The sequence below is a fragment of the Podarcis pityusensis genome, assembly GCF_964106645.2.
Source record: "Podarcis pityusensis genome assembly, chromosome: 7".
NCBI lineage: Eukaryota > Metazoa > Chordata > Lepidosauria > Squamata > Lacertidae > Podarcis > Podarcis pityusensis.
This window is the reverse complement of record NC_138031.1, coordinates 89161669-89175288: the sequence shown is the minus strand read 5'-3', so window position 1 is coordinate 89175288 and position 13620 is coordinate 89161669. Positions and strand designations below refer to the sequence as shown.

The 13620-nt window shown below is 40.5% G+C and overlaps 1 protein-coding gene and 1 long non-coding RNA gene across 9 annotated transcripts in view; one reads left to right on the top strand and one right to left on the bottom strand.

The window, feature by feature from the left end:
• Nucleotides 1–13620, top strand: part of LOC308481022 — a 208195-nt gene that overhangs the window by 139284 nt on the left and 55291 nt on the right. The window lies entirely within an intron of this gene.
• KIZ (kizuna centrosomal protein) overlaps nucleotides 1–13620 on the bottom strand; it is a 185090-nt gene that overhangs the window by 135800 nt on the left and 35670 nt on the right. For 7 of the 8 annotated variants that reach the window (XR_013988396.1, XM_081012950.1, XM_081012948.1 and 4 more), the window contains 4 exons: nucleotides 12970–13134; nucleotides 11579–11729; nucleotides 11074–11230; nucleotides 9870–9935 (listed from right to left, as the gene is read on the bottom strand). Coding sequence is in view for 7 of the 8 variants with exons in the window: in XM_081012950.1 (XP_080869076.1) it covers nucleotides 9870–9935; nucleotides 11074–11230; nucleotides 11579–11729; nucleotides 12970–13134 (539 nt within the window). In the remaining variant the exon portion in view is untranslated. The remainder of the gene's footprint in view (nucleotides 1–9869; nucleotides 9936–11073; nucleotides 11231–11578; nucleotides 11730–12969; nucleotides 13135–13620) is intronic. The other variant, XM_081012951.1, reaches the window with a different exon arrangement.

Here is a 13620-nt window from a genome sequence, read left to right as displayed (position 1 = left end):
TGTTTGCTTTGCATATGGTCACAGTTTAACTATCCCAGTGTCTGCAATGTTTTCACTATTTTAAATTCATTTTTATGCCAGTTTTCTAAAAGAAAGGCAACAAAGGAACTGCAAAAATGTTAATGCAACAGGTGTGCCCCTGAGTCAGCCAGGCCTATGACTCACTTTCAGCTCAACAAACCACACTTAAAAAAGATCAGTTCAGCTTATCTTTACAATCATATAAATCTCCATCCCAGTTACTGCCTTGAGCAAACATTTCCCCAAACCCACTATCATCACTGATTTGACATATCTTATACAAGAAAGCATTTTACATCGTCCTAAACATTAATCATTTGGTTATGTGTTGCTTCACTAATGAATAGGAAAGCAAAGTTATATGTTACTTTTCTGGGCAAAACCATGTGATTATTCTTTGTACCATGCAAAGACAGCCAACCTCCAATCATTACTTATATAGGCATTTGATGTTAAGCAATGCAAGCCTAGGTTCTACTGCTACAAATTAGTATTTCAATCATTTGAATGCTCATGATCAAGAAGTCTCCTTTAAAACAGAGTTAATCAGCCTGAGCTCCCATAGAGCTCTAAAGTCTAAACTTTGGCATAAATAGTTTGAGAGCAAACGGAGTAGTGAACCTTAAAATAGGCAGACTATAAAAGTGGAGAAACCATGCGTTCTGCACAAAGTTCCTCAAAGCCATCCATGCAGGATTTTAATGGTACTTATTAAAGATTCTTACGGTAGTTCTCTTTTTTAAAGGACATTTCTCTATCCAGAACAGTTGTTTAGGAACAGTTGGCTGCATTGGTTTTCTTTCCTTTTTTAAAAAATATTTTTTATTAAAGATTTCTTAGTTTTCTACAGATCAGTTTCATCTGTTGCGAGACATTAGTGTTGCATGCAGTATAAGGCTGGAAAGAAAAAGGGGAGGGGGAGGGGGAGGGGGAGGGGGGTGGCAATGCTTCTATTCTTCTACTGTATGTGTGGGGTTTTGTGTCAGCGTCACTTGTGTGGGTTCTCTTTCTGTTCGCTTGTTACATTTCCTTGGTGGTGAGAGAGGTTGGCGGTGGCCTAGCATTTGGTTGGTGGTATTTGGTTGTCTGTAGTAAGGTGTGTGTGTGTGTGTGTGTGTGTGTGTGGCATAGCTGTCAACGTTTCCTATTTTTTAAAGGGAAATTCCCTTATTCTGAATAGGATTTTCCCTTTAAAAATGGGAAAAGTTGACAGCTATGGTGAGGAGGTGGATTCTTGGATCAGGATGCATTGGTTTTCTGATCCAGTGTTTCTAGATATTGCACTTTGTGGCATGTATGACTGATGAGCTTACTAATGTTTTATTATTCTGTCTCTTTTATAAGGCAGAAACCAATATTTGTATATTATTTGATTGGTCATGATATGTATTTTAGTAGACGTTTATATACCACCATCTTACAGCCCGATGTTCATCCAGCTGTACTTGGTAGTTTAGAATGTAAGCTAGTAAACACACTAATGCACAAGGAACAAGCTCCAATCCTAGATGCATACTTTCCTGGGAGTAAGCCCAAGTTAATTAGGTGGGGCTTACTTCTGAGCAGACACAGGATTTGTGCCACATGAACTGCAGCAGTGTGTCATTTTCCTTTTTTAAACTCAAGATTATGACTTACCATGTCAGTATTTATGTAAGAACTCTTAGAAGAAAAGAAAGGGGGAAATACTGAAGCAGTAGATGGAAGGGATGGGCAAAGGTCAAGGGAAAGAGGGCAAATACCCCAAGTAGTCATATGGAATTTCACTGGAATAATTAAGATCTTTAAATATTGTCAGCTCAAAATGTATTCAGATCCTTAACAGACATATTCATATATGTGCTTTGACCCATGTTTTATTAAGACTTCTTCATTAAGCATTATTTGCGGCTGAAAGCTGTTCATTTAATTCACCCATTAGTGAACTAGGGGTGGATGCAGCCTTATACTTCTAGTTATGTATAAGTTTCAGAATGAACTGGATCACCTTTATACATATGCTCATTTCATAGAATTGTAGAGCTTGAAAGGATTCTGAGAGTCCAGCCCCCTGCAATGCAGGAATCTCAACTAGATCATCCCTGGCAGATGACCATCCAACTTTTGCTTTAAAACCTCCAAGGAAGGAGAGTCCACCTTCTCTCATGGGAGTCTTTTCCACTGTTGAACAGCTCTCAATATCTTCATAAATGTTTTGCAATGAATGGCTTGGGTCCAGGCTATTTAAAAGACTGCCTTCTCTCAAGAAGACCATCACTAGAAAGCTGGGTCGGGAAGCCTTAACCACTCCCCAACATTTCCCCTTGGCTGCTACCAGGGCCTCCTTGGAGGCGAGATTAGGGAGGCAGCTATGAATATTCTAGCCTGGTATGTGAAGTTGCCTTACAGAGTCGCAGCGCTGACTGGCAGGAGCTCTCCAGGGTTTCAGACAGGAGAGTTTCTCAGATATCTTTGGAGCTCTTGGATGCAAAGCATGTGCTGAGCCACTAAGCTATAGGGACCTTTCTCTATTTAAATTTAGGCTGTTGTGGTGTCTTGGTGCAGGGAGACAAGGAATAGCTGTGTGGGTTGGGTTAGGTTAATGCTGTTTTTGCATTTCATATGATTTTACTGTGAAACTGAATTTATGCTACAATTTGTTTATTGAAGACTTTTTTGTTTCTGTTCTGTTTCTGTTATGTTCTGTTTCTGTTATGTTGTGGGACAAATTGGTTTTTCAGATAAGATGTTGCATTTTAGCTTTATTGTGAGTCATTCTGGGCATGGGCAACTGTGGGAAAGTTAGCTGCATGTTCATTTAAATATTTATATACTACTTCCCAGCAAATGTTTCCATAGCAGTGTACAACAGGAATATCAAAAAAATGTACATGCAGGTGATTCTTAACTTACACTAGGGTTCTGTTCTGGGAATAGTGCCAAAGCCAAGACTGCATATAGTCAATACACATTGGGTTCAATGGCAGGTAGGACTGCCAAAGTCTTTTTCCTCAGACACACACACCCTTTCTATTTTTTAATTTTTTAGGCAAGTGCATAAAACTGAATGTGCAAGCTAAATGCACATATGTTGCGAGTTGCCAGTCCATAACTATCTAAAAATTGATCTTAAAAACATCAAATCATGCCGATTCCGTATAGTATGTCATATAAAATGGCTGAGTTAATCTTGAAGGAAAGTACTCTTTAAAAGATGTATTCAACAGCTACCAAATAACAAAAATGTTAGGCACTTGTCTAAGTTCAATCTAGGCCTGAGTCCACAAAGCTGCATCCACAACAGTAAAAGCTGCCAGGCATAAAAATAAAGCCTGACTCCGACACCAGCCTGCCTGCTCACTACGTCAGATCTGTTGCAAAGGCTCTTCTTTAACTCCCAACAATGTCCCAGGAAAGATTAGATGCTGTGTATAATAATAATAATAATAATAATTTTTTATTTATACCCCGCCCTCCCCAGCCAAGACCGGGCTCAGGGCAGCTAACAACCAATAATAAAAACAAGTTGATTAAAATACAATTTAAAAGATTAAGATACAATATTAAAACAATTAGGGAGCAATCTGAGGAGAAAGGAAAAAGAAAAAGGGGGAGGGAATCAAACTGATTCTGAGCCAAAGGCCAGGTGGAACAACTCTGTCTTACACGCCCTGCGGAAAGAGATCAGATCCCGCAGGGCCCTGGTCTCTAGAGACAGAGCGTTCCACCAGGCCGGAGCCAGTGTTGAGAAGGCCCTGGCTCTGGTTGAGGCTAATCTAACTTCCTTAGGGCCCGGGACCTCTAGGGTGTTGCTATATATGGACCTTAAGGTCCTCCGTGGGGCATACCAGGAGAGACGATCCCGTAGGTACGAGGGTCCTAGGCCATGAAGGGCTTTAAAAGTCAAAACCAGCACCTTAAATCTGACCCTGTACTCCACCGGGAGCCAATGCAGCTGGAAAAGCACTGGGTGAATATGCTCCCATGGCAGAGACCCCGTGAGGAGCCTCGCTGCAGCATTCTGCACCCGCTGGAGTTTCTGGGACAGCTTCAAGGGCAGCCCCGCGTAGAGCGAATTACAGTAGTCAAGCCTGGAGGTGACCATTGCATGGATCACTGTGGCCAGGTCGGGGCGGGAAAGGTAAGGGACCAACTGCTTGATGCGGCGAAGGTGCATATTAACATTTCTTAATATAGATGCAACACCAAGCAAGCTGAGATAGAACCAAAACAACACACATATTTAAATAGGCATAATGCGGAACAGGGGAGGGGAGGGGAAAGTCAGGCCCAGGGACCAAATGTGGCTCTTCAGGCCTCTCTGTCTGACCTATGGGACCTCCCCCAAGCCACACCCACTCCTCTGCCTCTTTCTCCACACCACATCCTTCCCTGGGACTTACTCACACACACCCTCAGTGTTTTTGCCTGGCTGGAATATATCCCTGAATTCTGATGATGACTCTGGCTTGAGAGGGTGGAGGATAGAGAGGGGTGTACGAAAATTTAGCCTACTGGACAAAGGGCAAAACTTACATTCAGTGCTCTGCCCAATAGCTCCTTCCACCACTGGCATATGCCCCCACCCCACAGGATTGCCCATAAAAAAAGATAACCCTTGGGCTGAAAAAATGTTCCCCCAGGAATCAAAAACAAAACCAAAAACTATGCAAAAGATTATGAAAGCTATATATAGAATTAAAAAGATGAGGAATGGTTAATTCTGTACTAGTCACTGACATCAAAATTCTTCACTTTCCAAAGTCTAGGTCTCTTCTAGCTACAGACCAACCAAAGAATGTGCTAGGCTCTGCTATCGTCTTCTGAAGGTTGATTTGTGAACACCATCTCTACAAGAATCTGTAAGCCAAACATGCACCGAACCAAAGCAGGGACATATTAGCTAGCAGTGAATCTCATTTTCTTACCCACAGTTCCCCTACTCCAGAGCTTTCCAAACTTTTCATGTTAGTGACACACTGTTTAGACATGCATCATTTCACGGCACAGTAATTCAGTTTTACTAGTAAACCAAAAGTTAAACTAACCCCTTTCCAGCCTCTGGAGGAGTGTGGGGAGGGTTTGTGCGACACACTGTTTGGAAAGCTCTGCCCTACGCCATTTCCATCAAAATCTAGTTACACACATTTCATTCCAAAACAGTAAAGCACAGTTATTGGACACTAGGTGGTGCTGCAGTTGAAGTGGATGCAAGCTTCTTGGCTTCCTAAAACAATCTAAAGGCAATCCCTACTCATCACCCCCTTAAAAGCTACACTCAGCTACCAGAAGCCCAGCATCCTATTCTTGTTAACATCTAAAATGCTCAAATACTATAAGGTCTCCCTTACCGCTGTAGTTTCCCCCCAGATAATTACAAGCAACCTAAGTTTCCGGCAAATTCTTGTGCTAGAAGACAAACTGAGTCAAACCTAAGCTCTAGCCACATGGCAATAAGCTATGTCGCATGCACATTTGGACACATACAGACAAATAATGCCTTGTGTTAACCCTCTCCAGCCTCTGAAGTTTTAAATCACTAGCAAAGATCAGAATTGGAGCTTTACCAATAATAAGCATGCATGGAAAAGAATTAAACCACTTCTTAACCACACTGATTTCAAGTACTATGTTGCCTGGGAGGAGATGAAGAGAAGGGTATCATTAAGGGGCAGCTGGTCTGCATTAAGTGATTGCTCCCTTAAATGGCAGGAGAAATATCAAGCCATCAGATCTTTCAAATACTTTACATTGCAAAAGACAACTTAAGCCACCTTGCTGAATAATAATCAAATGGTAAAGAGAGATGAAAAATCCTACTTTCCCTACGTGGAAAATAATTTGAAAACATGCACTTAATGATATCAGTGCACATTCAAGAGTGGCAGACCCTCACTTCCCTAAAAAGCCTCCTTGAAGGTCAGGAGCCTTCCAAAGTAGTAGCACCCTATGACACAAGAGAGGGGGACACTGGAAAGAAAAGTCAGTCTTGGTCTCGGTCGTTATTTCAGTCTCTCTCTCTCTCTCTCTCTCTCTCTCACACACACACACACACACACACACACACAAACACACACATATGTACCTACATGCATATGCAGAGATGTACACACAGAAGCACTTTGCACACACGAACCTCCCTGAATCCCAGTCTATGTTGGGAATATGGTATGAAAACAAAGCTATTAATATCCCAAATTTCTATTTCAACATGCAAGTTTTTTCTTTTGTTGCACGTAAGTTTAGATTCCCTAATTTAAAATCTTATCATCATTATGAAATCAAGATTATGAAAAATGAGAACTCTATTATGTGGTTAACTGAAAATTGCCCTTTCATCCTTTTTCAATATTGCTGTACGATCTAATCTTAAAAAAGAGGAATGACAATATATCAAACTTAAGCACACCATTCTCTTCTCAGTTCCTGTTATCTCAGATCTCCTAAATTCCAAGTATTCCTTCAAATAGCTGTTTCCACAAGACACTTAAATCAGTTTTTGCATGCCCAGCACCTGTAATTCAGAAGAAATGTAGTCTGCACCACAATACAGAAGTGGCTTGCCAGGTGACTGTCTTCCTGGCAGGTGAGTCACTGTTGCTTACCAAGAGGGCGAAGATGAGAGGAAGCAATGCAAACATATTAACAGGAGCACTGGGTTGGCTCTGCTGGCACATCTGCATTAGACTGACCTCCCCACCCCTCGCTCTCTTGGTAGTAAAAGTGACCCATCTGCTAGGAAGCTCTGCCATTAGACAGAGAAACACAATTGCAGAATTCTCCTGTCCATGATGAACAGGCAAAGCAGCACTGAATACGGATGCACCTGGCAGGAGAGAAGATAACAAGGTGACACGGTTGATGATGCCTTCCTTTCTGTATTGCTTGTCCTGGATTTCCTGCCTCATCTACCACTTCTCCCCCTTTACCCCCAGACCAGAAAAGTGAAAATGATAGCAGACCCCGGGGGGAAGCCCAGTTGGCACAAGAGTACACATTTGTCTGCCAGGAGGCTTTCTTGTCAACTGTCTCCTAAAGAGGGTCTCTCAGGAGAAGGGAAAATATTCAGCTGAGAACAGCAAGCCAGCAGATGGAAAGGAAGGGCCTGGCAGTGAGAATAAAAGCCAGATTCTTCTGGGCTCTTGTTGGGACAACAGCTCCCTACTGAACTCCAAGACCTGCTCCAGCTGCTTCTAGCTCAGCTGCTGCTCCAGCCCTGGGTGCTGGTCACAGACAGGCATAAGCGTGGCTGAATCAGACCCATGGTCTACAGGTTTTTTCTTGCACTGAAGTAGTTTATGCAAACAAAACGCATAACATTTGAAGTAATCCCAACAATATGAGCCTACACCAATGGTCGCTGTCTGCAATTATCATTTTTGGTTGTCCCTCTTTGCTCTGAAGCTAGTCTCTACAGGCTCTCTGTCGGCACAGACCATTTTTAAAACAAGGAAAAAACAGGGAGAGTCAGCACTGGATATATTTGGAGTTAATGAAAAAGGGAGGTGAAAGCAGCTGCCATCTCATCATGTCACTTCCCTGCTTAATGTAATAGTGTGCTAAGCATTTCCCTCTTTTAATTTTAGGCAATAATTAATTGAGGGTGGGGAAAATATATCATAGTTCAACAATTTTAAAATTCCACTGTTATCCTATCTATTGCTGGTTTGGAGTTAGGGCTAGTTTCTCCTCCCTAGAATACTGACTGATATGCAGAAAGCAGCCCATCTGAATTACTGAGGGTAAAAGAAGGAAGGGCAACACTTCTTAAATAAAAATACTTTCAACCCAACTGCAGAGAAGTTTCAACAACAGCGAACAGATGTACCTGGAAGTGAGATCTACAGGTATAGGGTGGTATACTACTACTACTACTAATAGTAATACTAATAGTAATAGGGAAGTTACAGAAGCACTAATTTCTCCCCTGGAAAAACCCAGCAGCAAGGAAGCATAAGGCAGAGCTGGGGTTTCTGTGCTGAGTTAAGCCTCCAGAGGGTCCCAGCCCGTGTGTGTACACAAATGTGCATGAGTGTGTGCGCCAAGCTGGATCTTTGACCAGGGTGAAATAAAACATACACTAGTGACCAAAATTGTGGAAACCTTTTTTGGGGAAGTGTATTTCCAAGGTTTGATGGAACATAACACCACCTTTCTTTTTTTTTTAGTAATACCTTAAAATTATATATTAATGGAAAGATAATTTAATGAAGAATGTAATGCAATAACTTTTATGAAGGATTATTAATTACAACAGCAGTCATTAAGAAGAAACGTGAAACACATAGAAAAAATGAGATATACAAAAATTCTCGTGCCAGTTAATACTAGTTGGGTAACCTTTAGCTTTAATTACGGCCTTACAACTCCTTCCCACAGAGTAAACCAAGTTTTTTTTAGTTCTGCAGCTGTAATAATGTGAAACCAAGATTGAATTATTGTCTCTATTAATTGGGCTTTACTGCTGGGTTGCTTCTGACTAACAAGTTTATTTAGTCAGCGCCATAGATTTTTGATTGGGTTAAGGTCTGGGCTATGTATTTTTAGGCATTTATATTCCCATTGGGATGCAGGTGGCGCTGTGGTTTAAACCACTGTGCCACTTGGACTTGCCGATCGGAAGGTCGCGGTTCAAGGCCCTGCGACAGGGTGAGCTCCTGCTCCTGCCAACCTAGCAGTTCAAAAGCACGCAGTGAAAGTAGATAAATAGGTACTGCTCTGGCGGGAAGGTAAACGGCGTTTCCGTGCACTGCTCTGGTTTCGCCAGAAGCGGCTTAGTCCTGCTGGATCACATGACCCAGAAAAACTGTCTGCGGAAGTGGACAAACGCCGGTTCCCTCAGCCTGTAAAGCGAGATGAGCGCCGCAACCCCAGAGTCGTTCGCAACTGGACTTAACTGTCAGGGGTCCATTTACCTTTTATTCCCATCAGTGACACAAATTCTGCCCACACCTTTTGCTGTCATACAACCCCAGATCACAACACTAACTGGGTGTTTCACGGTAGGTGTAATGCAAGTAGGATGTAAATCTTTTCCGATTCTTCTCCTCACGTATTTCATGCCATATATATATCAGTGTAAGCACTTTCACATTAAAAATACAAAACAGCTACTTAAAGTAGCATGCTTCTTTTATGTTGTATGCGCATGCGCGTGCACGTGCACCCCCCCCCCCCCAGTATCTATATTTTCAATTAAGGTGTTTATTCTTTGTATAAGAGAGGAAGTTCTACATTTATTTACAAGAAATGGATATCTGTCAAGGATGCTAATGTGCACACTATCCACAAACCAAAACTGCCATGATATCTTGGATATTCTTTATAAACAAACATAATTAGCTGCCAGAAAAAGAGGTCTTAACAGGTCCTGATGAGACCTTATTGCAAAATATTTTTAAATTATCAGTATGCCTTTGTAACTGAGGCACAAACCCGGCTTTTTGTCTGGCACAATTTTTCCTCCCTTCTCTTATTCTAATGATACACATTCAATTACTACAGAAAAGAAAAGAGTCAAATCAGAAACATCTGTAGTTTGCCATCTAATTACTGATTCTTCCCCATGGAGACTGACCTTTGTAACACCGATACCAAGACCTGAAAGGCTAAAATAACAGGATATTCACAAGGTTTAAAATGTATAACATGATTACAAGGAATTAAAATAGGCACTGTTATTTTCCATCTTGGTTTATGTTAACATAAGCGTGGACTTTATGATCTTGCGTTTAATCTCTGTGCTCAGTATGTAGTAGCTGAATTTACTCACTATTAGGGGAATTCACAAGCTGCTGAAATGCAATGTTTTGATTATATAATAAAGTCAAACCCCGCATTTGAGGCTATTATGCAGCCATGACTTTTACCTGTAATAGGAATCTTTTCCACCAGGCTTTCTTCCTTGCTCTCATCTTCACACCAGCTTGTGACTTCTGTATGTGAACACACACAATAATGAAGCACATTTCAAAGTCACAGTGATCAGACCAGTTTGTTTTCTTTTTAAGCCCTATTCCCTTTCTTTTAAGCCCTACTTTTGTTATGTCTTGTTTATTGATCGAAAATGTCTATTACAGTTCTTTACAAAAGGACCCTACTGTGAACTTTAGCCAAATATGCTGTTACTGTATCTCTGTGCAACTGCCAAAGAAAACAGTAAACTGGCAAAATACCTTGAATAGTTTAGGTCATGAGACTTTTTTTCTTTTTAATTGTGATTACTTCGCCATTTTGGCTATTAACCCATTTTCAATATTTGATATACATAAAACAAATTTACCCAGAAAATTAGTTTAAATCATAGCCCCTCTCTTTTATCAATAAAAATCTAGAAAGGCAACCTAAACAGCATTGCTTATGTTTGCCGTGTAAAGGCATCTGGGTCCTAATTGCTCATCTTTTCTGGGCTTTGATGCAAGGACACACTGAGTCACCATCTCCCGCTCCTAAATCAAATTACTTCCTTTAGCAAAACAAATTCATCTAACATTCATTTAATTTTTTTTTAAAGCCAATACATGTTTTTCTCAGTATGAAGCTTCTTCTAAAAAAAAAGGGGGGGTCTGCCTATGCTTCCTTTGCACTAATAAGCATGTTTCTAATACTGTATATATGTTCTTCAATGTTTTGTAGAAAAATGCATTTTACAATCTATAGGTGTTTCCTTTTCATAACATGTTTTAATGAGTTTATACATGATTCCATTTCTAATTTACACCAGAAACAGAACACATGATTTTCCGAAACACAGAAATTACTACTGTAGATAAGCCACAAACAAAAACACCTTACTCAAAGGTAAGTTCAAATATACTTCTCTATTCACTTCATAAAGCCAGGACTCAATTGCACACATGGAGCTTCAGAGGAACTGGGGCTGCCTTGTTCTAGCTTCATACACCTAACCCTGCATTTGTGAGCAGGGTAGCACACGAGGACTCTTATACGTCCACAGGGGGGAGTGGGGAAAATATATCCTGCAGTTTTCACTACTGCATATCCTGAGGTATTATATTATGTTATAATGTGTTATAGTATGTTAGACTAAGAATGAGCCTTAACAAAAATTACCCTTTTCCCTTTCAACATTATTACCAAGCCGTTGTTCATATCTTCCTTGCTTTATTGTGTTATTGTTTGTTTGCAAATCACAAGATGTTTTATCGCTACAAGCAAGTGAGCTGTCTTCATATTCTACTGAAAAGCTTTCTTTCAATAATGATGTAGCCTACAGAAACAGAAATAAAACTGTATGATTATAACAATAACAATAAGTACATTACTATTCCTTTTTGTAACCCGTTAGACAGGAAAATGTTTAAAAACTGCTGTTGTCACAATATTTAGAAGCATTATAACAGTAACTAGAACAAGAAATAACATGTTTAAATGAAAAAGAACAGCTCAATCTCATTCAGGTTTTGCCTTAATATATACACTAGTCAATGTGTCTCCTACACAATTTATTGTATTGTTGCTTCGTAGGCATTCTGGAAAACCAAACTTCTACTGTCACCAATCTGTTTCTTCAAGGTATATTTTGGAAAGAACAAAAGAAAATGAAACAAGAACTGACCAGGCCACGTTGCTTGTGGCTCTCCAAAGTCAATATGGTACTAAGCATGTCTTTCACTTCTTGTTCGAATAAAACATTGTACTTCTTCAACAATAAAATATGTTCACTTAAACGTTTCCATGTCTTAGCAAAATAAGATGTCAATTCAGACCTAGGGAAAGAAAAAAGCAAATATGGCAGACAAAACAGCACATACCAATAAAGATGTAAGACTATCAATCTTCACTGTTAGCCAAATAATGAAATACAAATTTATTTAATAAAAACACCATTAACTTATTTTCTGAAATTCTTATTTGCTCAAATAGACACTAAGAGAAGAACTGAAATTACATGTATTTTAACTCATCCCAAGCAAAACTTAAAATTAAGGTCTGTATAATTAGTATCTAAATATTAGTGGTCAGTATAGCATAGGTAGTAGCAGAGATTGTAGAGTTGGACCAAGGAAACTATAGTCCATATTCACATGTCCATGTAGCTCACAACCTAAGCTATCTCACCCATATGCTCAAATGTGGGTGAGATAGCTTAGGTTGTGTGACATGTGGGGGCAGGACCAGTGATTCAGCCCCCCGCCCTGCAACTGGTGTGAGGGATAATGCCTGAATATGGCTTGCACATCATTGTTTAAGACTCAAGATTATGAATGCTTGAGTAACTGTTTCTAGATCCCTATCTCAGAGTTACAGCCCTGTCATCTACAAGCATTGGTGAAAAGCAGACCTCTTCAACTTGAATAAAAATTAAAAGATAAAAAGCAAGAACAACATGGAACTGCAAACAAGACTAAAACAAGCAAGCAACACAAGAGGAGTCCTGCTTTCCCATCCCTCTGCAGCACTCCTCTGAGGATCCAGAGCTATTCGCCCCTCTGGGCCTGGCACATAGCATCAGTTTGCTTCATGAACCCTAAGCGATTATAGACAAGGCATAAGCTTTACATATAAAACACAAAACAATTGTTCAGTATGTCCTTCAAAGCTGCAACCCTACACACACTTACCTGGATGTAAGTTCCACTGAACACAAGAGTAGACACGCTTCGGATTATGCTGCAAAACAGGGGTGGCTAACCTGTGGCCCTTCGTGTCTTGTCACCTGACCTACAGCAGGGCTAACTTGTGGCCACTTAGATGCTGTTGAACTCCAACTCTCACCAGCCCATCACCATGGCTGATAGGCAGGGATGATGGGAGCTGAAGTCTAGGAATATCTGGAGAGCCACAGGTTAGCCATCTCAGCTGTAAAATCTTTAAACAGTGCATTTTGAATGGTTAAATCATACACATGATATTTCAGGTATATGAAGTTCCTCCCTATAAATTCTCTGATTTCAATAGCATGACCAAAAATAAAGTGAATTGTGTAAGTCTTAACAATGATCATACCTATCATGCTTTTCATCCAGCGTCCCACTTTTGTATTTAAGCGTTTTCTCTGGTAGAAGGCATCTATCAATTGTAAATTTCAATAATCTCTCAAGATGATGAAGGACAAGTGCTTCACATACCTCAAGGCCTTCTGGTTTTAAGCTGCCAATTTCATTACAGACGCTATAAAACAATAACAGGTGCTTAATGAAGTATTTGCTTAAACCCATTAATTATAAGCACCATTCTTATCCATGTAATCTATAATAGTTCCCACAGCAATTGGCTTCAATATAGACTGTAAACAGCAAAGTTAGAAGATATCGAATATCATCTAGAACAACCTCCTCAGTTGTGAGAGCCAGTGTGGTGTAGTGGTTAAGAGCAGTAGTCTCGTAATCTGGGGAACTGGGTTCACGTCTCGGCTCCTCCACCTGCAGCTGCTGGGTGACCTTGGGCCAGTCACTTCTCTGAAGTCTCTCAGCCCCACTCACCTCACAGAGGGTTTGTTGTGGGGGAGGAAGGGAAAGGAGAATGTTAGCCGCTTTGAGACTCCTTCGGGTAGTGATAAAGCAGGATATCAAATCCAAACTCCTCTTCTTCTTCTTCTGTGATACAGTCATACCTCGGGTTACAAATGCTTTGGGTTGCGCACTGCACCGAACCCAA